Raw genomic sequence first — 21808 nt, 5'->3', positions numbered from 1 at the left:
GAATGGGTTTTCTCATCACGCACACCCACGAGTGCTGTCTGCGACACGCCTGCCACCGGCCCCGGTCAGGGTCGGGTCTGGTCAGCTTTTCCGTTGGTAGATGCAACTCTGAACTAGGAGTAGGAGTAGCAGTAGCAGTAGCTTAGAGTAAGTATCCTTGATGTTCATACGCACCTGTCATGACAAACACGGCGTACCCGGGCCCCTATAAACAGATACTCAGTCAGCATTTGACAACCTTTTTCTTTTCTTTTCTTTTTCTGTTTTTCCAGAGGAGAAGGGAGGGATGCATCTCCACCGCCGGCAACAGCAACAGCAACAGCAACAGCAACAGCAAAATTCCAGTTTCAATTCACCTTCTCAAGCCGTTCCTTGAAGCCATAGATGGTACTGATGGCCTCAGGATCGAAGCAAAGGACAATATTGGGTCCGATCCTGACCAGATCGCCGTAACGGCCGATCAGGTTGATCTGATAGTTACTGAGATCCTTGTAGTGGTTCAACCGCCATGCCTGGTAGCCTCGCCACGCGTCCGTGTACTTGGCCAGCCACGGTCCTGGGATATGGTCAAGCTGGGCCTTCTTGCTGCCGACGTAGAGGTAGAGGGAGGCGATTAAGGAGAACAAGGCCACGGCCGCAGCCGCGAGGAAGAGATAAGATGACGGCGGCGGCGGCAGCGGCGACATCGAGAGATGGAAAATGGTCTCGGTCCCAAAGCGAGCCTTAGCCATGGCTTTGTAGGAAGGTTGACTCTCCCCTAAGCCTGGGCTTGATACTGTTAATGGTTTATGTTTCCTCGTAGACTGACTGCCTCGCCGTGGAGAGACAGAAGGTAGAAGGTAGAACGTGATCGATTCGAAGAAATAAGCAAGCCAGAAAGTCAATTAGATTAGGACGAGACGGGATGTGTACACCTTTTCCTCCGGTCGGTCATAGGGTGTGCGTGTATATGTGTGTGTGCCTTCATTGGAACCCGTCGGCCTCCAAACCAGACGCAGACGCGGACCGTGCAGGAACATGGATAGGCAGTTGGCAGTTGGCAGTTGGCAGCTATACTTGATACGTCTTGTGTACTATGTTTGTATCGTCCCACTCCTATCGAGGACTAAGGACCAAGAGCAACCAGCTCAGTCGGGTATCGTATTGCGAAGTGCAAGGTGCTGTAAGACTTTGTCACAGACGAGGCATCTAATTACATAGTACAGTACCTAGTACGCACGAGGATACAGACACCGTGTACTAGTACTAGGTAATAGAGATGATAGTCATATAATGATTCGATGATATCTACCCATATGTATGCAAAACACTCTATTGATAACACTCTAGACAGAGTATCTCTACTTGGTACGAGTCAGTTCCTTGCCAGGGGGTCCACATCTCGTATCCACACGATAGAGGCTACGATGCTAGGGACAAGACTAACTCGATCGGGCAGGGTAGTGCGACGAGATAAGAGACGATGGACGAGAGTGCGAGAGTGTGAGGAGATCTATGTAGAGCTTGGGGCTTGTAGAGAAGGACTATCGTTTTCATCCCTATCCCCATCTTCTCGCCACCCGCACCACGCCATGTAGAAGGGAGATGGAGGCGAATTGCAAGATAACAGTCAACCTCAACCACGGTTTCTTAGTACCGATACCCATCCCACTTATCAGTTGTCACGGTAGCTTGGGCTTGGGCTTGGGCCTGGGCTTGACGGACTGTGATACATACATCCAGGGGATAGTACCTTACTCACCTAGGCATACGAGGATATAACCATCTCAACATCTGCACCTCGGCCAGCGGTGGACGGCCACCACCTACACCCTACACATTGGGATAGGACGGATAGATACCAACTAACTACATATCTTGGTGACTGATCACCAATCTTTTCTTCACTCGACGCCAGCACACAGCCCACAGCCCACAGCCCACATACAGAATGACCGCCACTCTCACCTCCAGCATCGATGCCGAGGGACAGAAGGATGCCGCCATGGTCGTGGTCGGCCGCGACCACATCCTCATGACGCACGACGAGGCCACGAAAGTGGTGAAAGGGTCGCTCGAGGTGAGTTACCGTTCCGTGTCCATGTCCAATATCATATGCCATATCCCACGTGCCATACCCCATATCCCAGGCTGCAACCCGCCACACCTGCGGCAGTCCGAATCCGAATCCGAATCAGATGATAACTGACATGCGCACAGCTGCCGAAGCCATACCACGTCCTGGGGCTCAAAATCCCGGCCTACAGCCACCCGCGGGTGCAGGCGGCCATGTTGGGCCTGGTGCTCCTGATGACGGTGGGCATGTACGGGGTGATCATGTCCCTGGGCGGCGCGGGTCAAGAGACGGCGTACCTGGCGGACGTTTCCAACATCGCGCTCTGCGCCGTCTTCACCGTGTTTTGTTTTGTGGCGCCGGCCTTACTGATGTACTTTGGCTTGCGACCGATGCTCTGCTTCGGCGGCGTCGGCTACGCGGCCTTTGCGGCTTCGCTGTGGTGTTACAACCACACCGGCAACACCGGCTTCGTCATCTTCGGCGGCGCGTGGAACGGCCTCTCGGCCGCGACTCTGTGGCAGGCGGTGGGCACGGGGGTCGCGGCCTACGCTGCCGAGGGCCTGAAGGGCTTCTACATCTCCATCATGTGGTCGATCCTCAACGTCGGCGCCCTGATCGGAGCCGCCATTCCCCTGGGCCAGAACTGGAATGCCGGCGACAACAATGGGAGCCGGGTCAATGATGGGACTTAGTGAGTGCAGACGCCAACCCTTGCCCTAAGACCCCTCGAAGATATCTCTCTAGGGCAATCCATATATTGATAGAACGCTAATCAAAGCCTGCCAGCATCGGATTCTTCGTCCTCATGATCTGTGGCTCTGTGATAGGCCTGACTCTGTATCCATGGCAGAAGATGGTGCGCGAGGATGGGTCGCGAGTCACCCTCGGCGACCACAAGACTCTCAAGCAGGAGTTGGTGTCGAGCTATCGAGTGGTCATGGCCCATCGGTGGATCGTCTTCTTCTTCCCCATGAGCTGGGCCGTCAACTTCTATTTCATCTACCAGGGGAACCAGTATAACGGCGCCGTCTTCACCGGTGAGTTTTTGGCTTTGGCTGTCTCTACGCCTAACGCACCCCTAGGACGTTGGACGTTCAAATGATATGACCGTGATCAAAGAGATCTCCTTGCTGACCAACTTAACCTGTCCCTCAGTCCGTGGCCGGTCACTCAACGCTCTCCTGAATGGCCTCGGGGCCATCATCGCGCCTTGGGTTCTCTGGCTGATCACGGACAAGCTGCCTCTGCAGCGACGGGGCCGTGCGCTGGCCGGGGCCATCTACGTCTTTGTGCTGGTCAACGCCATCTGGATCGGCGGCTACTTTGCCATGCGCGAAACCGTCATGGGTCTCACCGAGGCCGAACGCATGGACGTCTTCAGCCCCGGATACGCCTCGCATGCATTTTTGTATTTCATGTACGGCTATCTCGATGCCACCTACAACTGCTTTTCCTACTGGTTCATCGGAGCCTTGAGCAATGAGCCGACCGAGGTGAGAGAGTGTTGCCCCTGACATAATCTGATTACCAAGCAGCCCTTGACCCTTGACCTTGACCATGACCTTGATTTTGACCCTTGACCATTGCTTTCCCCTGCCTTTGCCTTAAACCTGCCGCTGCCGGCATCCAGGCTGACATGACCCCAGATCGCCGTCTATGCAGGCATCTTCCGCGTCCTGAACTCGGCCTCCCTGCTGGCCGCCTACGCGCTCAACCTGGACAACTACTCCAAGGAGTTCATGTTCGGATGTAGCTGGGCCTTCACCGCCGCGGGGCCGGTGTTTGTTCTCCCCATCATCAAATACTGGATGAACGACACCAACATGGTGTCGGCCAGCGAAGTCGACCTGATTGATGGCACCGCGGTGGAAGAGGGTGAAGTTTCCGATCTCAAGCACGGTGCCGAGGTCTCTGTCACGACTGAGAAGTCCTGAGATTGAGAGACCTGGCCTCGACGCTCCAGGGCCGATCTTTTCGTGTACTTGTCCTCAGGTTCTTGTCGGACAGGAAAGTAAACGGGCTTGGGAGAGGGGGTGGGGAGTGGCGGATCTGAAGATATCGTCGAGTTTGAGCTTGGGCTTAAGTTGCGAGTCGAGTCGACCGGCAATAGCAACGCCGTGCGGAGGGGAAGGAACAGACAGAGAAAGGGAAATAGGAATAGGAATAGGAAGAAGAACAATCGTATTCGTTTCAGGGCCTGTTTACCTATGTTTAGATCAAATGTGACACCTTCGGTTTCCATGTTCTCAACTCGAGATCGACTGCGTGACAATATCATATCGCTCTGCTCTGCTCTGCTCTGCTCTGCTGTTCATGGCGCCACTCAGGCCGGACATTGATATTGATTGACTGATTCCACCGCTCCGCTCCCCTTCCCTCAGTTACAATTAGTGGTCCTAAGCCCTAGTCCGCATATGTGTCCTTGTCCTCATCCTAGATTCTATTCCTAGATCGATATCGGCTGAGGCATGTCCGGCGTGGCCTCGTAAGAAATGCGACCTGCCGGCAGGAAGAACAAAGCCACCAACCGGCCACCACGCACCTCCGGGTAGTGGTGAGTGCCTGGGCCGGGCGAGGTCCATCCGGCGCCCTGCCAACCATTCATGCCCTTCAGCTCGGCCGACTTGGACTTGTCCTTGCCCTGGTCGAGCTGCACCACGCAGTTGATCTCGCCGTACGGGTGTTGATGGTACTGGCCGGCATACACCTCCTCGCTCTCCATGTACACGGTGGTGATGCTGAAGAAGCGGTTCTCGGCGCACGGCCGGCTGATGACGCTGCGGCGGTATTTGGGCCCGTCCAGCTCCTCCGTCGCCACCCAGCCTTGGTTCTGTTCGATGCCTTCGCGGATGTAGGCGCACAGGTCCTCGTAGATGGGCGTGCCGGGGCCCCAGTTCTGGTTTAGGCGGGCTTCGAGGTCTTTTCCGGGCGTGCTGGTTGAGGCATCACCATCAAATCAGCCTAGATATCATACCATACCACAACACAGCACAGCACAACTGATGGGATCGGCCTAGAGGCAATAACACAACAGAGAGGATGGCTCGGTCACACAGACAGACAGACAGACAGACAGACAGACAGACAGACAGACAGACAGACAGACAGACAGACAGACAGACAGACAGACAGACAGACACTCAGATACTCAGATACTCAGATACATAGAAACTTACAGATTCTGCACCTCGGCAAAAAAGTCGCGTGCCCGAGCAATCAGTTTCTCCTGCGTTGGATGCATGGCTGTGTTCGTGGTCGTGGTCGTGGTTGCCTGGATGGTTTGTTGGTCTGTAGGATGCCCTTGGATGTTCTGGGTAAGTCTTTAACCACCCCTCCTGGAGCACTGTGGTGACAGCAGGTGCAGTGTACGGTGGTCGAGGTGATGCTGAGATATATCTCTCTCAATTTCCTCCGTGCCTCTAGAGACAGTAGTACGGTCGTAGCTCCGGACCCAGCATGGAGGAGTTGAATTTAAATCTAGGCTCCCGCATGCTACATACGTAGTATTATAAACTCAAATCAGATATCGTAAATGTCACACCGGATGCCAGGTAACTAGCCGCAACAAGCTTCACTGTACATGCCGTGGCGGTGATACTAACTGTCTCCAACAACGTAGTACGGATACAGAGCAGGATTCGACTTGGCCTGATTGGTCGTTCGATCGTACTGGATTTAACGGCTAACTACGTAGATGTGCTGAACGGAGTACCTTGCCTAGCCTGTATACTAGGTAGGCAAAGTCCCCATACATCGTTGCCACTGGTGCTGTCGTTGTTGCTGTTGCTGTTGATGATTAGTGGTCGAAACCTTCTGATAACCGGGCCGGCTGGCGGATCACATCTGTGCACAGCACCAGCATCGAGATATCGTTGAGACAGGACAAGCGAATCAATGACATACTTACTGTAGGTACAGTATCTCTTGCAATCTCGCACTTCGCACTTCGCACTAAGTTCCCCTGTCAGAGAGTCTTGGTAAGAGCAGTCAGTGGCAGTGGCAGTCGCAATAGGAGCAGGCACGTGTGCCATGGTATCTAGGTTTCTGACTCTCGTGGCCCATGGCGGTGCAAACTGCGAAATCCTGATCCTGCGTATGATTTATGACCCTTCGCGTGAGATACCACCAATACTGTACCACCATTACCTAGGTAATTACTGTGCAATCTTATGTGACATTGTATAGAATCTAGTATTAACCAACCGCCATTCCCATTCGCGTGGGGCATGTCTGCGGTCACGGCCAATCGCATCTTCCAATCCAAAGCCCCCAAGATACCATAACGGACGACGAGGCTAACATAAGGCTAAGCTGCATCAGGGCTCGTTGTGCGAAGCTGAGCCAGAGCGCTACCAGCCCATTCCCGTTCCCGACCATGTACCACGTTCCATGTACCACGTCCGACCCCCATCCGCGATAAGGGTTTCCCTCGCGCACTTGATGACCCCCGTACTCGCATGCCCGAAGGGGAATGGCCTGGGCCTGGGCCTGGGCCTCCGAGCTGTACACGGCGTGTGTACGGAGTATGTGGGCGCATATCTCGGTGTGGGTGTTGGAACAAGCAGGCCAGGCAGCTGCCCTCGCCCTTTGCTGGCACTATAATGCCGAAACCGGGCGGAAATATGGGGCCAGGGGGGTCCTAAGGCTTCCTACGCCCTGGGCACTTGGGTATGGTATGGCATGGCATCTCGGCCCACCGGCGGCGCATACCAATATACCAATACCATACTCAGCCTGCTTTCATAAAGTCCTACAGAGAAGACACGACAACGACGGCTACAGCTACAACCTACACCAACCATCACTCTCACTCTGGCAGAGAGCTCGAGGAGATATCCGACTTCCACTTCCGACTTCCGCCCCAAGATCTACTGCACCAGCACCACAACCATCGCGAGCATGTCTACGACAGCGACGGCCACGGCCACGGCGACGGAGACCCCGGCGGTGAAAGCTGGATATGGCGACGACCGTGACCGGCCACTTCCAGAAGTGACGGTGTTTGACAAGGCCACCGCGACCCCCGAAGCGGTGGTGGCGGCGTTGATCCAGGCGGGCGGCTGCATCATCCGGAATCTCGTGGGCGCCGAAGAGTTGGCCGTGATCGAGAAGGATACGCGGCCCTACCTGGAAGTCGACGGCACCTGGGACGGCACCTTCTTCCCCAAGGAGACGCACCGCGTGTCGGGGCTGGCGGAAAAGTCGACGGCGTACATGGAAAGCATCGTGGGCAACAAACTCTACCAGGACGTGTGCAAGGTGATGCTGAGCAGCACCATCACCTCCTGGCTCGGTGACGAGCAGAAAGTCAGCACGTCGACCCCTCAGGTCAACACCACCTTTGTGCTGTCCGTCGGGCCCGGGGCGCGAGCGCAGGGCCTACATCGTGACAGCATGATCCACCACGTTCAGGTACAGAGGATGACGGCCGACGAATACCAGATCGGCCAGGACCCGGAAATCGGCATCTTTGTGGCGGGCAAGAAGACCACCCGGCAAAACGGCGCCACGCGCTTCATTCCAGGCTCGCATCTTTGGGGCCCCGACACTCCTCCGGACGAGAGTCTGGCCTACTACGCCGAACTCGAGCCGGGCGACTCGTTCTTCATGATGGCGGCGTGCCTTCACGGCGGCTCGGCCAACACCACGCCGGATGAGGAGCGGTTGGTCTACTGCGCCTTCATGACGAAGGGATTCCTACGCCAGGTATGCACTCTATCTCATTTGCTGTCCCTCTCCCTCCCATTTCTGTGTGCGCGACGTCGTGTCTTGTTGCAACCGAGGGTGAGGGATCCCATACTAATTCGATGGCTATGTTGGGCAGGAGGAGAACCAGTATTTGACCAACGACAAGGAAAAGATCAAGAAGCTTCAAAGCCCGGAGATGCTGAAGCTGCTGGGATACGATCTCAGCCGGCCCTTCTTGGGCTGGATTCAGACTGGGCATCCCATGACTGCGTTGGAGGGGCCGGGACCGGCACAGAAGGGCCCCGTCACCAAGACGGATTACTATTGATTGCGGTAGGAGTAGGCATAGATAGGCATAGGCATACTGTACAGTTCAATTGCACATGGCTTCTAGGAGGCGTCTTTCAAACAATTTGTCTAGTCCTGGTCCTAGGGTTAGGGTTAGGGTTAGGGTTCGGGTTAATCGAGATGACCAATCTGTAAACGATTGTGTACCATGGACTATGTACTGTGTACTGTGTATTGTGTACCTTCTGTATCAAGACATCCTGGGCCCTCATCGAGCGAGCTTTCCAGTGTCTGATATCGATATCGAGCAGTCGCCTTCGCACTACCATTCCTATCTAGACGTGGGCCCAAGGCATGTGGACCCATCTTCAGGCTATACCCATCCATCACCGGGAAGCAGATAAGGACAAGAAGCCTAGATCAAGTACGTACCTAGTAATTATTGCTGTCCGTACTCGCTACATATCATAGCTTCCCATTCTCATTCCAAGTTCGCCTGTCGTGCTGGCCTGGCCTGGCCGTTTGACAGTGTCAGCGTAGATATACCGTATCTATAGACTCGGCTTGGATACTGTACCATAACCATGACAGAAGCAGAAGCCACCACCACCACCATAAAGACCGAGATCCTCGGCTACACGGTTCCCTGGATTGTGTCACCAGGCGACCAACTGGAAGTGAAGGTGTCGACCAATCAGCCATGGTATTCGCATCGGTTGATGCGCCTCATTCAAGGTACGGATCCTATCCTGTCCTGTCCTGTCCTGTCCTGTCCTGTCCTGTCCTATCCGGTACTGTCCCTGAGACTCACACTCATATTCACACTCACCTGCTGCTGTACCTATTCATTCATCAGGCGCCCAGACAATCAAAACATCTTTCCTATCTTTAATTTACATACTAATCACTAGTCTTGGATTCCGGCTGACTCTTGACTCTACTCTTGAGGGGCAGGCCACGAGGATCCCAATTACGCCCCAAAGCGTCATGAATACATTTCATCGGTCAAGGAAGAACGCCATCCGGGCCGCCACCAAGTCTGCCATGTGGGATCGTATGCGAAAGCAGACCTGGGCGTCGAGGCCTTTCAGGATTTGGGCCCGGGTCTCGAGTTCAGCGTGTACATGTTCCCCACGCTCCTCGACGCCGGACACAACCAAGTGCTCGTGTCGACTCTGGACGAGGAGAACAAGACCGGGTTCGCGCTGCTCATCAACCCACAGAACGTGCTGGAACTCCGAGTGGGGGACGGCACCTCCGTGGTCAGCCTCGTGACCGAGCTGGCTCCCCAGCTCAAGGTTTGGGCCCGAGTCACCGTCACCTTCAGCTTCACGCCGGCCACGGACACGGACAGCGTGGTGGTACTACAATACGCACCGGTGCCGGTGGCATGTGGAGTGGCCAAGATCGGGTCTCCCGTGTCCCACACGCAACGGCTTCAGTCGCCAGCCGCTCTGAGCAGTCGGAGTGGTAGTGGTCCCCAGACGCTCTATTTGGCCACCGGCTGGATCGGCGGCGGGGTGATGGGAAATTGTTTCAACGGGCGGCTGGACTCGCCGAGGTTGACGTCGGGGTCGCGGGTGATTGTCCAGTACGACTTTTCGCAAGAAATCCCGTCGGATTCCATCGTCGACGTGTCGGGCCACGGCCGGCACGGGGTTCTCGTCAACGCGCCGATCCGCGCGGTCAAGGGCCACGACTGGGACGCGACGCTGTTCGACTGGACGCAGGCGTCGTACGGGTACGGGGCGATCCATTTCCACGAGGACAGCCTGGACGACGCGGCATGGGCGACCGATTTCACCCTCAAACTGCCGGCCGACCTGCGCAGCGGCGCCTATGCGGTCGAGTGCACGACGGACGACGGGGTGACGGACCACGTGACGTTCTTTGTGCGACGGCGGCCCGGGCAGGCTCCGGCGACGACGACGACAACAACGGCCAAAGTGGCGTTCCTGGCCAGCACGTACAGCTACCTGGCGTACGCCAACGAGCACATGTGGGACTGGAGCGGGCCGAGCATGTGGGACAAGGTGGCGTGGAACAAGACGGAGCTGTTCGAACGGCTGGCGGCGCGGCGCGACGTCGGGCGGTCGCTGTACGACAAGCACGTCGACGGCTACGGGTCGGTGTATGTCAGCAGCAAGCGGCCGCTGATGAACGTGCGCACCGGGTTCGTGCACTGGGCGTTCGACCGGCCGCGCGACTTCAGCAACGACCTGTTCATGCTGGATTTCCTGGAGCGGCAGGGCGTCGCGTACGAGCTGATCACGGACCACGACCTCGAGGAGTTCGGCATGGCGGCGCTGGAGGGCATCGACACGCTGATCTCGGGCGCCCACCCGGAGTACACGAGCATGCGGCACCTGCAGTGCTTCGACGCCTTCGCCGACCGCGGCGGCAGTCTGATGTATCTGGGCGGCAACGGCTTCTACTGGGTCACGGCGTGCGACCCGGCCCGGCCGCACCGCATCGAGGTGCGCCGCGGCATCCAGGGCGTGCGCGCCTTTGAAAACCCGCCCGGCGAATACCACCACTCGCTGACCGGCGAGTTCGGCGGCCTGTGGCGCGCCCGCGGCCACGGGCCCAACCTCACCGTCGGTGTCGGCTCCGCCGGCAGCGGCCTGGGCTCCGGCGTGCCCTACCGCCGCACCGCTGCGAGTTTGCATCCCGACCTGGCCTGGATGTGGGCCGGCATAGCCGACCACGATCTCATCGGCGACTTTGGCGGCGGCGCCAGTGGCGACGAGATCGACCGCTACGAAGTTGCCCTGGGGTCGCCCCCCGACGCCGTCGTCCTGGCCACCTCCTTGCCCCAGTCCGCCCTGTATAATCTGTTCACCGAGGAAATCGGCTTCGGCGTCCAGACCACCAACGGCGCCAACAACCCCAAGGTCAGAAGTGACATGGTCTTCTTCCACACCCGCGGCGGTGGCTTCGTCTTCTCCGTCGGTTCCATCAACTGGATTTGGACCATGGCCTGGAACTGCTATGACAACAACGTCGCAAAACTCACCTCGAATGTCCTGCACCATTTCATAAACCATTCTCGGCCTAAGAGCCCCTGAGCCGTGACCGGTGACCCGGTTGGGTTCGGGCTACCTGCGCCATGATTAGAGTGGTCCTAAGTAGCACATCATATATATGTAGTCGAAGCAATACTAGTTAATAAAAGACGATTAAATGTTGGTTTGGACACTGGTTGACCGTCGACCGTTGACCGTCGACCGTTACCGGCCACCAAACCGGCGGTGGAAGGCCCGGAGCCCTTTGGCCAGGTCCCACATTTGTCTCTCGGCCACAACCAATGGGCTTAGGGGCTGCTCCAGCAGCTAACCCGTCTTGGGCCTTATCTCTACCGCGTATCGAGTACTATGCACGGAGTACTGTACCGGCCTATAGAGGGGTAGTCCTAAGGCTTTCGTTGATAAGCCACATGGTATCTCCCTCTGGGTTCTGCCCACCAAACACTGGGACGGGAATGCTTGTTCGTTCGACCTCCTTCCGGATCCCGAGCCGCGATTCCTCATCTCTACTCTCCCAACACCTTGACTGCTAACCCACTATCTGACTCTTGTTGAAGTCGAAGTCGAAGTCGAAGTCGAAACCGAAATCGAAATCCCAAGTAGTCGTGACGAATGCCATCGCCTTTCCGAGAGTTGACCCCCAGGCAACGCAAGTCCCGCAGTGGCTGTAAGCGATGCAAGGAGCGCAGGGTACGTCCACTACACTCCCAACTCCCAATTCCCAACTCCCAACTGTTTCCATGTTTCTTGTGAGCGAGCGCCGCACTAAACACCCGAGATCTCAAAAGGTCAAATGTGACGAGGGTCAACCGTCCTGCCACCAGTGCCGACGGCGAGGACTGGAATGCCCAGGATATAAACGCGGCTTGCACTGGGTCCAACACCGCGAACTCTCGGGCTCCGGGTTGAAGGTGATTACGACCCCGAAGAACAGGACCAAATCTCCGGGCCACCTACCCCTTGCAGATGCAGCTGAGACCGAGCCAGGCCAGGTGCCTTCCGGCCTCGAATCAGGGCTCTGGTCCGTCTTGCTCGGTGTGCTCGATGTAGAGGAACAGGAGCAACAACAGCAACCGCTCGATCGAGATCTGTTCTTACTCGCGTCGCCGACGGCGGATGCGAAGGAAGACCATGGCCACGGTTCCAGCCCAAGAGACCAACCATTCCAGGCGCAATCAACCGACATCCAAGAAATGGTCCCCTATTCCAAGCATGGATACGACAATGACTTGGGCAACGATCCTGATCCACCCCGCAACCATCCATCGATCCGACCGAGCGTGCAAGACACGACGACTTTCCTCGTCGAGTACTATTTCAGCAATGTCTGTCCTCTGCTCTCCTGTTTCGATTCGCCTTCCAACCCGTTCAGATTCGAAATAGCCAACATGATCCGGAGCTCGCCCGCGCTCTCCAATTGCATCCAGGCAATGTCAGCAGCGCACCTGTCACAACTCCAACCCTCCCGGCATCGGGAGGGACTCGAGCTGCAAAACGCCGCGGTCCGATCAATATCAGACAGCGTCGCCAATCTCGCCGAGGTGAGCGAGGACTTGATGATCTCGGTCATTCTGCTCGGCGTGACCCAGGTGAGTGGAGTGAGCGTGATCGTGATCGTGATTGCTGTCCGTCGCCTTTGGTGAGTGATCAAGATGCTGACTTGGAGCCAGCCGTGGCATGACCGCTATGCAACCGGCAGCGAGCACTTTGCAGGAGCAAGAACCCTTTGTGCTCCGTGGCTGTCAAAGCAAATCGCCCGCGGCCCTTCGGCCCAGATCGACTTCATTATTCCGATGCTGATATACTGGGAGATGCTGGCCTCCTTCGTCATGGAAGATGGGAGTGGCGTGATCGAATGCTTGGAATCCTACCATTTCGGGGACCTCAACTCTTCAGGTTCAATTTCCACATCAACCCTGCTGTCCAACCGAAGTGCCCGACCGCAAACTGGCGGCGTGTCGAAAATCAAGCCACATCCTATCACAGGCGCCACGCCCGAGATATTTGTGCTCTTCGCCAAGGTAGGCCACCTGGTACGCAGGCGGACCCTGGAGCTCCAAACAATGGGGAAGTCGATCGATTCCAACACCGACAAGTGGGATCACTGGTCAGCCTGCCGGCCCCAGGCGCTCAAAGAGGTCGAGGAGGTCGAGGAGGCTCTCCTTACATACGAAACCTTGTTGCTCAAAAACGTGGAATGCACCAACGATACGCGTACGCCCGTGGCCGACTTGTTACATATCGCCGAAGCATATCGTTGCGCAGCGCTGCTCCAAGTATACCGAGCGTTTCCTTCACTGTTGAGGATGCGGCTGTCGTCCGTACAGGATCAGAGTGGCGACAGTGCCAGTCCTCTCTCTGCTCTTCCCGAGGGAGATTATCCCATCTGCTTGCCCTCGCCCTCCGACACTTCCGCCAACGCCCCCGAGAACTCCGTGGACCAATTTCTTTTCGCGCTTGCCACCAAGATTTTGAAGTCGATTGCTGAGACGTCGACCGAGTCTGGAACGCGTACGATTATGCCACTCATCCTGGTCATGGCGGCGAACGAGCTGCGACTTCCAAAGGATGGGGAATCGGAATCGGAATCGGCATCGACATCGGCGTCGGCATCGGCCCCGGACGGGAGGGAAACGAATGGAGAGGAGCCGCATTCAGATTCGGTGGCATACTGGCGCCGGTTCTTGTGGTCACGACTCAATGGGTGCGTTCGTTATCTCTCGGTCCAGCCGATGAATACGACGCTGGATATTGTCAAGGAGTTATGGAAAGAGCTCGACTCGGGCAGAAGAGTCTTCTGGCTGGAAGTCGTTCTGGAAAACGGCTGGGAAACACTGATGGGCTAAAACAATGATAGTGATACAGAATCTGCCGTAGATATGCTTGGCTAAGGGGAATGGAAATGGAAATGGAAGAGCGGAGAGTCAAGCACTCAATCTAGTCTAGTTGACACGGCGAGGCTGAGGGTGCGCATACATATGCCATATGCCATACTAGGGTTAGGGTTAGGGTTAGGGTTACTTAGGGTTAAGGGCTCCTAAGGCTGAGCTCCTAGGGCGGCGTCACCATCTTTCCCCAAACGTGAACGCAGTTTAACCTCCTCTTGGCATGCATCAGTTCAGTTGCGGACAGTTGGCACCGCAGGACGCAATGCCCTCCGTACCTACCTTAGGTTATACTGGAAGTGTTCGACTTCGTACCTAGGTTAGACTGGAAGGGATCGACCTGGTATGCCCGCGTCAACACCGTGAAAAGTTCCAAGTTCTTTCTGTCTCTGTCAACATGTCATGACCTATAGCGATGGATCAAGATCAAGGGATACGAGTCTTAACCCGCCTTCTCTCTCCGCAATGACCAACACTGCCTCACGATCACAATGATGCGAATACTGGAAGCCCAAGCTCCCGCCCGACAAACCGCTACCGACACCATCCAGACCCTGAGCAACCGGCTATCGAGTGCGACTTTGCTGGAAGACCGCCGGGCGGCCATCTTGGGTCTGCGCAGCTTCGCCAAGCTCTATCCTGCCTCCGTCGCCTCGGGTGCGTTGAGAGATCTGATTGCGGGGCTCCGACGAGATGGAGACGACTCGGACACAATCAAGGTGGTGTTGGAGACGCTGTTGATGCTCTTTGAGCCGGACGAAAAGTCGCCAGAGGCTTCGGATGACATTGCTTTGTGGTTGGCGGATGAATTCACGCAGCGGCAAGACAATATAACCGCGCTGCTGGACCTGCTGGAATCGGGCGAGTTCTATCTGCGACTCTACGTCCTCCAGATTCTGTCTCATATCTCGACCGCACGGCCGCAGCGCACGCAAGAAGCCATCTTCTCCGCCCCGCTCGGCGTTTCACGCGTCACCAGTGTTCTGGACGACAAACGAGAGGCCGTTCGAAATGAGGCCCTGGTTCTCTTGGTCGCCTTGACCCCGACCTCGGCCGAGCTGCAGAAGGTCGTGGCTTTTGAGAATGCCTTCGATCGCGTCTTTGCACTGATCGAGGGCGACGGCGGCCTGACCCACGGTTCCACCACCGTACAGGACTGCTTGTCTCTGCTGGCGAACCTACTCAACTTGAACACATCGAATCAGTCATACTTCAGGGAGATTGGCGGCATCATCAAGGTCCGGAAACTACTGTCGGCCGTGGTCGAGCAAGAGGATTCCGGAGATGGTGTTTCAGATTGGATGAAGCCGCAACGGGACATGAACCTATGGGGTTTGCTGGGACTCATTCAATTGTTTCTGGCCCCAGGCGCACAGGGAACCCCGGTGAATCAACAGGCCTTTTGGCAGACCGGTGTGCTGCAGGACGTGTTACGAGTCGCTTTTCATCCGGCCTTCAGTACTGGCATTCGTGCCAAATCTCTTCAGGCATGCGGAGACATCATCCGAGGGAATCATGTCCTTCAGGAACGCTTCGGCGACCTTCCTGTGCAAATCAAGCAGCCGGACAGTCCGTCGACCAACGGGCACGCTACTCGATCAGCCCCCGACAAACAGCCACAGTCTAGCAGGGCACACTATCAGGAACGAAACGTGATCGAGGCGCTCCTGGAGCTTGCATTGGAGACTTCGCCGCTCGCGCTCTTTGATGTCCGCCTAGCAGCAAGCTCTTGTATGGAGGCATTTGTTGAGGGCCACTCAGGCATCAAAGCTCATGTTCTCCGCAGGGCAATCGATGGCCATAGAGCCGGTGATGATGCCATCCCCAACATGCTCACCGTGCTTCTTGAACCCCCGGCAGCTCGCAACAACTCCGACCCCTACCAGCAGTGGATTGCTGCCGTATTAGTACTGCATCTCCTTTATGACACTCCTGAAACCAAAGACATGGCCCTGGAGGTGACGGAAGGTGACGCCGAAAACGGCGAAGAAGTGGTCACTTTCATCCAGAGTATCACCAGCAATGTGGTGGCGGGCGTCCAGCATGTCGAGGATGAGCGTGCCCTCCTAGGGTACCTCATGCTCTTGTGTATCTGGCTCTTCGAAGACCCGGAAGCGGTCAACGACCTCCTGGGCGAGGGAAGCAATGTATCGGGGCTCGTGGCGGCGGTCAAAATCGCCAACAGCTCCATGCCACTTGTGGCAGGTCTATGCGCCTTTCTACTGGGTATCATCTACGAATTCTCGACCAAGGATTCACCTATCCCGAGAACCACGCTCCATGGGCTTTTGCTGAATAGTCTTGGCCGAGAGACCTACGTGGATCGACTGACAAAACTCCGAGAAAATGTATTTGTCCGTGACTTCGAGGTCCTGCCGCAGACGGGTAACGGTGGCCTACCCGAGGTCTTCTTTGACAAGACGTTCATTGCCTTTCTGAAGGATAACTTCAGTCGATTCTTGCGGGCCATTGATCGAGATCCAAAGTTCGAAATCTCGATTGCAAGCAACGGGGTGCAAAGGGGGATTGATCGAGACTTGGTGGACAGTTTGAAAGCCGAAGTTGATGAACACAAGAAGGCTCTGGAGGCTGCCAATGCCGAATTGCTCCAATTCAAGAGAAAGCTTGAACAGGAAGAACTCGACCACCGCCGCACTCGCGAGTCGGCCGCGGTGGAACTGTCTAGAATCAAGCAGATCAACCAGAGTCTGCATGACAATCACGAGGAGGAAATGAAGAAGTTACAGCAAGAGTTCGTGCGGGAACGGAGTGTCCTGGTCAGAAACCACGATGACGAGCTGAACAGAAGGCGAAGCGAACATATCTCCACCGTAGAAAGTCTTCGAAAGCAGAATGAGGCGGAGATTCAGCGTTTCGAACAGCGCCTGAAACTATGCGAGCAGGAGGCTTCCCGAGACAAAGCTGCCTTGGCCGACCAACACCGGCGAGAACTGAACGAGGTCGATACCAAAGCCCAACAAGCCCGTGAGAGGGAGGCAGCGGAGATTGCAGATCTAAAGCGATCCCTAGCCGAGCTAGAGACAACGCTGAAAAAGTTGCAAGCCGACCACGTCCAGGACCTCGAGACTGCGCATGAAGAATACAAAGCCAAGACGGAGAGCTTGGAGGCGCGGCTTGTTCGGGCAGAGAGCCGCGCTCAGGATGCCGAAGGGCACGCCGCACATCTTGGTGAGGAACTGGAGAGAGAAAAGGCTGCACGGAAAGACGTCCAGACCGAGCTGGACGATTTGTTGGTTGTGTTCGGCGATCTTGAGGCAAAGAGAACCGCCGACAAAAAGAAGCTCAAGGACTTGGGCCAGGAAGTCTCGGAAGACGAAGACGAAGAAGACGACGCGGCTGATGGCGAAGACGAGGGCGGGGACGGTGATGCCACAGACGGTGTCAGTGATGAGGCGGATGAGGACGTTGATTGAATTTCGTAAAAGCTTGGGCAGAGACGTTGGCCACCTTCAACCAGATATGGCCGGTAGTGGCCATTTCTGTCAGCATAGCATAGCGTAGCTTGGTATGGGAGGCGTATATATCCCACCAAAAGTCGACCATGTAGAACCCGGAGCGATAGATACCCTGTATAGTAGCAATATGAGGAGGCGCAACTGTTCAGCTCTAGTGGCAGCCTGACTAGACCCAATGGACTCACTTGTTTGCCGCCCGAACGAGATCTTTTGCTTTTCCATGCATTTCTAAAGATGAGTGTGACAAAGAGTCCGTGCATACACATACAGGTGTCATGGTAGCCTCGCGGGCAGGGCTGTGGGCTATGGCACGTGATCTAGCCTCGTGGGCAGGGCCGTGGCACGTGACTGGTACCTGCCAAGATTTCCATTTCCTACGGTGAATAGTACCACTACTATTACTACCAATCCCACGACTGGTCGCGGCGGTGACTCTACAGTCCAAGTCACACACCCAGCGAAGCGAGTGAGTCAGTCGATCGCGGTCAAAAAGCGTCTCTTCCGCCCAGCAGTCAGTCATTCATCCCACAGTGCAACCATGGCGGTCGACTTCTCCGCAGAAGAGGCTGCCACCCTCAAGCGCTGGCGAGAGATTGACGCTTTTCAAACCCAACTGCGGCTGTCCAAGGGCAACAAGCCTTACACTTTCTACGACGGTCCACCCTTCGCCACCGGACTCCCCCATTATGGCCACCTGCTGGCGTCCACCATCAAAGACATCATCCCGAGGTACTGGACTATGAAAGGGTACCATGTGGAGCGGAGATTTGGCTGGGATACCCACGGCTTGCCGATTGAGTACGAGATTGACAAGAAGTTCAACATCTCCGGCCCCGCGGCGGTGAAAGAGATGGGGATCGCAAAATACAACGCAGAATGCAAGGCCATTGTCATGAGATATGCGTCCGAGTGGAGGGAGACCATTGACCGACTCGGGCGGTGGATCGATTTCGATAACGACTACAAGACCATGGACCCGACCTTTATGGAATCGGTCTGGTGGGTGTTCAAGCAGTTGTTTGACCAGGGCCAGGTGTACCGCAGTTACAGAGTCATGCCATTCTCCACCGCCTTGAGCACACCTCTGAGTCAGCATGAGGCGCAGTCCAACTACAAGGAGGCCCAAGATCCCACCGTGGTCGTTGCGTTTCCGCTGGTGGATGATCCCAAGACCAGCTTGCTGGCGTGGACGACCACACCCTGGACTCTTCCCGCCAACCTTGCTCTGGCCGTGAACGCCGATTTCGACTACGTCAAGATCCTGGACGATGAATCCGGACAGCAATACATCCTGCTAGAGCAGCTTCTGCGGACACTGTACAAAGACCCGAAGAAGGCCAAGTTCAAGATCCTAGACCGGATCAAGGGTTCGGATCTCAAGGGAAAGCAGTATGTGCCCCTCTTCAACTACTTCTACGATGAGTTCAAGGACCGCGCTTTCCGGGTCTTGAATGCCGCGTACGTGACGGGCGAAGACGGTACCGGTATCGTTTCCCAGGCGCCTGCTTTCGGTGAAGAAGACTTCCGCGTCTGTTTGGAGAGCGGTATCATCAGCCACGACAGACTTCCGCCAAATCCGGTGGATGAAACAGGCCGCATCACCAAAGAGGTGACGGACTTTGCCGGTCAGTATGTCAAGGAAGCAGACAAACACGTTATCAAATACCTGAAGGGGACGGGAAGACTAGTCCGGGAAAGCCAGTTGACCCATCAGTATCCTTTCTGTTGGCGGTCCGACACACCTTTGATCTATCGCGCCGTGTCTGGATGGTTTGTCAACATTGCAGGGAACGACAAGGTGCCAAGTATCATTCCTCAGATGCTGGAGGGCATTGCCGCTTCACATTGGGTGCCGAATTTCGTCAAGGAGAAGCGGTTCGCTGACTGGATCAAAAATGCCCGTGACTGGAACATTTCGAGAAATCGCTACTGGGGCACGCCCATTCCCCTCTGGGCCAGCGAGGACTACTCCGAAGTCATTGCCATCGGTAGCATTGAGGAGCTGAAGAAGCTGAGTGGCTACGAAGGTGAGATCACTGATCTCCACCGAGACAGTGTCGACCACATTACTATTCCCAGCCAGAAGGGGAACGGGACTCTCCGCCGCGTGGAGGAGGTCTTTGATTGTTGGTTCGAGTCGGGAAGTATGCCGTACGCCCAGTCGCATTATCCCTTCGAAAACCGGGATCTCTTTGACCGGACGTTTCCAGGCGACTTCATCGCCGAAGGTCTTGATCAGACTCGAGGCTGGTTCTACACTCTGGTCATTCTCGGGATCCATCTGAAGAAGATCCTGCCATTCAAGAACTGTGTTGTCAACGGCATTGTGCTTGCGGAAGACGGCAAGAAGATGTCGAAGCGTCTAAAGAACTACCCGGATCCGACCACCGTCATCGACAAATATGGTGCCGACGCTCTTCGTCTGTATATGATCAACTCGCCTGTCGTGCGGGCCGAGTCCTTGAGGTTCAAAGAGGCCGGGGTCAAGGAGATCGTGGCAAAAGTGCTTCTGCCGCTGTGGAACAGCTACAAGTTCTTCGATGCCCAAGTAGAGCTGTTGAAGAAGGTGGAAGGCATCGACTACGTCTTCGACCCCAAGGCCGAAGCCACAAACACCAACGTCATGGACAAATGGATCTTGGCCAGCTGTCAGAGTTTGCTCAAGTACATCAACGAGGAAATGGCCGCGTATCGTCTGTACACCGTGGTGCCTGGCCTGCTCAATTTGATCGACGAGACCACGAATTGGTACATCCGATTCAACCGAAAGCGACTGAAGGGCGAGCTGGGGTTGGACGACACCCTGCATGCCCTCAACTCCTTGTTTGACGTTTTGTTCACCCTCGTCCGGGGACTGGCTCCTTTCACGCCGTTTATTGCCGACCTTATCTACACGAAACTTCTGCCTTACATTCCGAAATCCATGCACAGCCAAGACATGCGCAGTGTTCACTTCCTGTCGTTCCCCGAAGTCCGCCAAGAACTGTTTGACCCGGTTGTAGAGCGACGCGTCGCGCGAATGCAAAAGGTCATTGAGCTTGCTCGACAGTCGCGGGAGCGGAAGTCGATCGGCCTGAAGACGCCATTGAAGACGCTGGTGGTGATCCACAAGGATCAGCAGTATCTCGACGATGTAAAGTCGTTGGAGGGATACATCACGGAAGAGTTGAACGTGCGAGACTTGGTCTTGTCATCCGACGAGGAGAAATACAATGTGCAATACAGCGTGACGGCAGACTGGCCGGTGCTGGGCAAGAAATTGAAGAAGGACGTGCAGAAGGTCAAGAAAGCTCTGCCGGACGTGACGACCCATGACTGCAAGGCGTATCTCACGGACAAGAAGATCACCGTGGCCGGCATCGAGTTGGTCGAGGGCGACCTCGTGGTCCGCCGGGCTCTCAAGGAAGACGAGAATTCCAAGGACCAAGAGACAAACACCGACAATGACGTGCTGACCATTCTCGACGTGGCCATCTACCCGGAACTGGCGCAGGAAGGCCTCGCGCGCGAAATCATCAACCGCGTGCAACAGTTGCGCAAGAAGGCCAACTTGAAACCCACCGACGACGTCAAGATGGAGTACCGCGTGCAGGAGGACCCCGACCACATCGGCATCGAGAAGGTGTTTGAAGAGCAGGGCCAATACATCGAGAAGGCACTGAGGCGGCCCGTCGACAAACACGTCGTCACCGAGTTTGACGGACCGGTGACGAATGGAGGCAAGGACAAGGACGACATCATCACCGAGGAGGTGCAAGAGGTGCAGAAGGCAACGTTCCTGTTGAGATTGCTTAAGATCTAAAGAAGGGGATTTACGTGGCCAGGCAGGCAGGCAGGCAGGTAGGCAGGCAGGCAGTTAGGCAGTTAGACCGAGCGAGTGAAGGTTGCCATGGCAGGCAAATGGCTTGATGGCTTGATTGTGGGATTCTCTATGAAAGATACATGTTCCAAGTCCGAGAGGATTGCGATTGCCCGTCGAGATCAAGACTTAAGACTTTTTGGCGTGTTTCTACCAGAAGAATGAGTCAGTCAACTGAGTTATCTTAGAGATCGATATCCGACCAAGATGATGGGTCATGATGAACGGCAGGAACGAAGAAGAAATGATTTGTTTCCATTTCCGTTTCTCCTTTCTTTTGATTCGTCAAAGTCCACCCCAAGATTCGACTGTGTAGGTTCGTGTGTTCGTTCACCTTGAGCCAGCCGGGGCTAGGAGAGGATAGGATAGGCTTGGATAGGAGAGGATAGGCTTGGATAGGAGAGGATAGGCTTGGATAGGAGAGGATAGGCTTGGATAGGAGAGGATAGGAGAGGATAGGAGAGGATAGGAGAGGATAGGAGAGGATAGGAGAGGATAGGAGAGGATAGGAGAGGATAGGAGAGGATAGG

At 55.7% G+C, this 21808-nt stretch overlaps 9 protein-coding genes across 9 annotated transcripts in view; 6 read left to right on the top strand and 3 right to left on the bottom strand.

Annotated features, from left to right (window-relative positions):
- Window positions 1–347: 347 nt before the first annotated feature.
- A1O3_06735 (uncharacterized protein) lies at window positions 348–731 on the bottom strand (the record flags this gene model as incomplete). Its single annotated transcript, XM_007736852.1, has 1 exon — window positions 348–731. One exon carries the CDS (start codon window positions 729–731, stop codon window positions 348–350), a length of 384 nt encoding a protein of 127 aa, XP_007735042.1.
- A 1199-nt stretch (window positions 732–1930) lies between these two features.
- A1O3_06734 (uncharacterized protein) lies at window positions 1931–3990 on the top strand (the record flags this gene model as incomplete). The annotated part of the gene is made up of 5 exons (XM_007736851.1): window positions 1931–2059; window positions 2200–2747; window positions 2843–3093; window positions 3212–3549; window positions 3703–3990. 5 exons carry the CDS (start codon window positions 1931–1933, stop codon window positions 3988–3990), a joined length of 1554 nt encoding a protein of 517 aa, XP_007735041.1.
- A 512-nt stretch (window positions 3991–4502) lies between these two features.
- Window positions 4503–5297, bottom strand: A1O3_06733 (uncharacterized protein; the record flags this gene model as incomplete). The annotated part of the gene is made up of 2 exons (XM_007736850.1): window positions 4503–4989; window positions 5233–5297. 2 exons carry the CDS (start codon window positions 5295–5297, stop codon window positions 4503–4505), a joined length of 552 nt encoding a protein of 183 aa, XP_007735040.1.
- Window positions 5298–6955: 1658 nt separating this feature from the next.
- Window positions 6956–8072, top strand: A1O3_06732 (uncharacterized protein; the record flags this gene model as incomplete). The annotated part of the gene is made up of 2 exons (XM_007736849.1): window positions 6956–7762; window positions 7881–8072. The coding sequence occupies 2 exons, from the start codon at window positions 6956–6958 to the stop codon at window positions 8070–8072; spliced, it is 999 nt and encodes a 332-aa protein (XP_007735039.1).
- A 544-nt stretch (window positions 8073–8616) lies between these two features.
- A1O3_06731 (uncharacterized protein) lies at window positions 8617–11100 on the top strand (the record flags this gene model as incomplete). The annotated part of the gene is made up of 2 exons (XM_007736848.1): window positions 8617–8767; window positions 8987–11100. 2 exons carry the CDS (start codon window positions 8617–8619, stop codon window positions 11098–11100), a joined length of 2265 nt encoding a protein of 754 aa, XP_007735038.1.
- Window positions 11101–11798: 698 nt separating this feature from the next.
- On the top strand, window positions 11799–13904 carry A1O3_06730 (uncharacterized protein; the record flags this gene model as incomplete). The annotated part of the gene is made up of 2 exons (XM_007736847.1): window positions 11799–12647; window positions 12729–13904. 2 exons carry the CDS (start codon window positions 11799–11801, stop codon window positions 13902–13904), a joined length of 2025 nt encoding a protein of 674 aa, XP_007735037.1.
- A 530-nt stretch (window positions 13905–14434) lies between these two features.
- A1O3_06729 (uncharacterized protein) lies at window positions 14435–17377 on the top strand (the record flags this gene model as incomplete). The annotated part of the gene is made up of 1 exon (XM_007736846.1): window positions 14435–17377. The coding sequence occupies one exon, from the start codon at window positions 14435–14437 to the stop codon at window positions 17375–17377; it is 2943 nt and encodes a 980-aa protein (XP_007735036.1).
- A 580-nt stretch (window positions 17378–17957) lies between these two features.
- A1O3_06728 (isoleucyl-tRNA synthetase) lies at window positions 17958–21221 on the top strand (the record flags this gene model as incomplete). The annotated part of the gene is made up of 1 exon (XM_007736845.1): window positions 17958–21221. The coding sequence occupies one exon, from the start codon at window positions 17958–17960 to the stop codon at window positions 21219–21221; it is 3264 nt and encodes a 1087-aa protein (XP_007735035.1).
- A 241-nt stretch (window positions 21222–21462) lies between these two features.
- The window catches only part of A1O3_06727 (uncharacterized protein), a gene marked incomplete at both ends in the record, with an annotated part of 1602 nt that continues 1256 nt past the window's right edge, over window positions 21463–21808 (bottom strand). The window contains one exon of the mRNA XM_007736844.1: window positions 21463–21648. Coding sequence (XP_007735034.1) covers window positions 21463–21648 — 186 coding nt within the window. The remainder of the gene's footprint in view (window positions 21649–21808) is intronic.

This window comes from Capronia epimyces, assembly GCF_000585565.1.
Source record: "Capronia epimyces CBS 606.96 chromosome Unknown aczIQ-supercont1.5, whole genome shotgun sequence".
NCBI classification, from domain to species: Eukaryota; Fungi; Ascomycota; class Eurotiomycetes; order Chaetothyriales; family Herpotrichiellaceae; genus Capronia; species Capronia epimyces.
The sequence above is the reverse complement of the archived record's forward strand: the minus strand, read 5'-3'. Positions and strand labels throughout refer to the sequence as shown.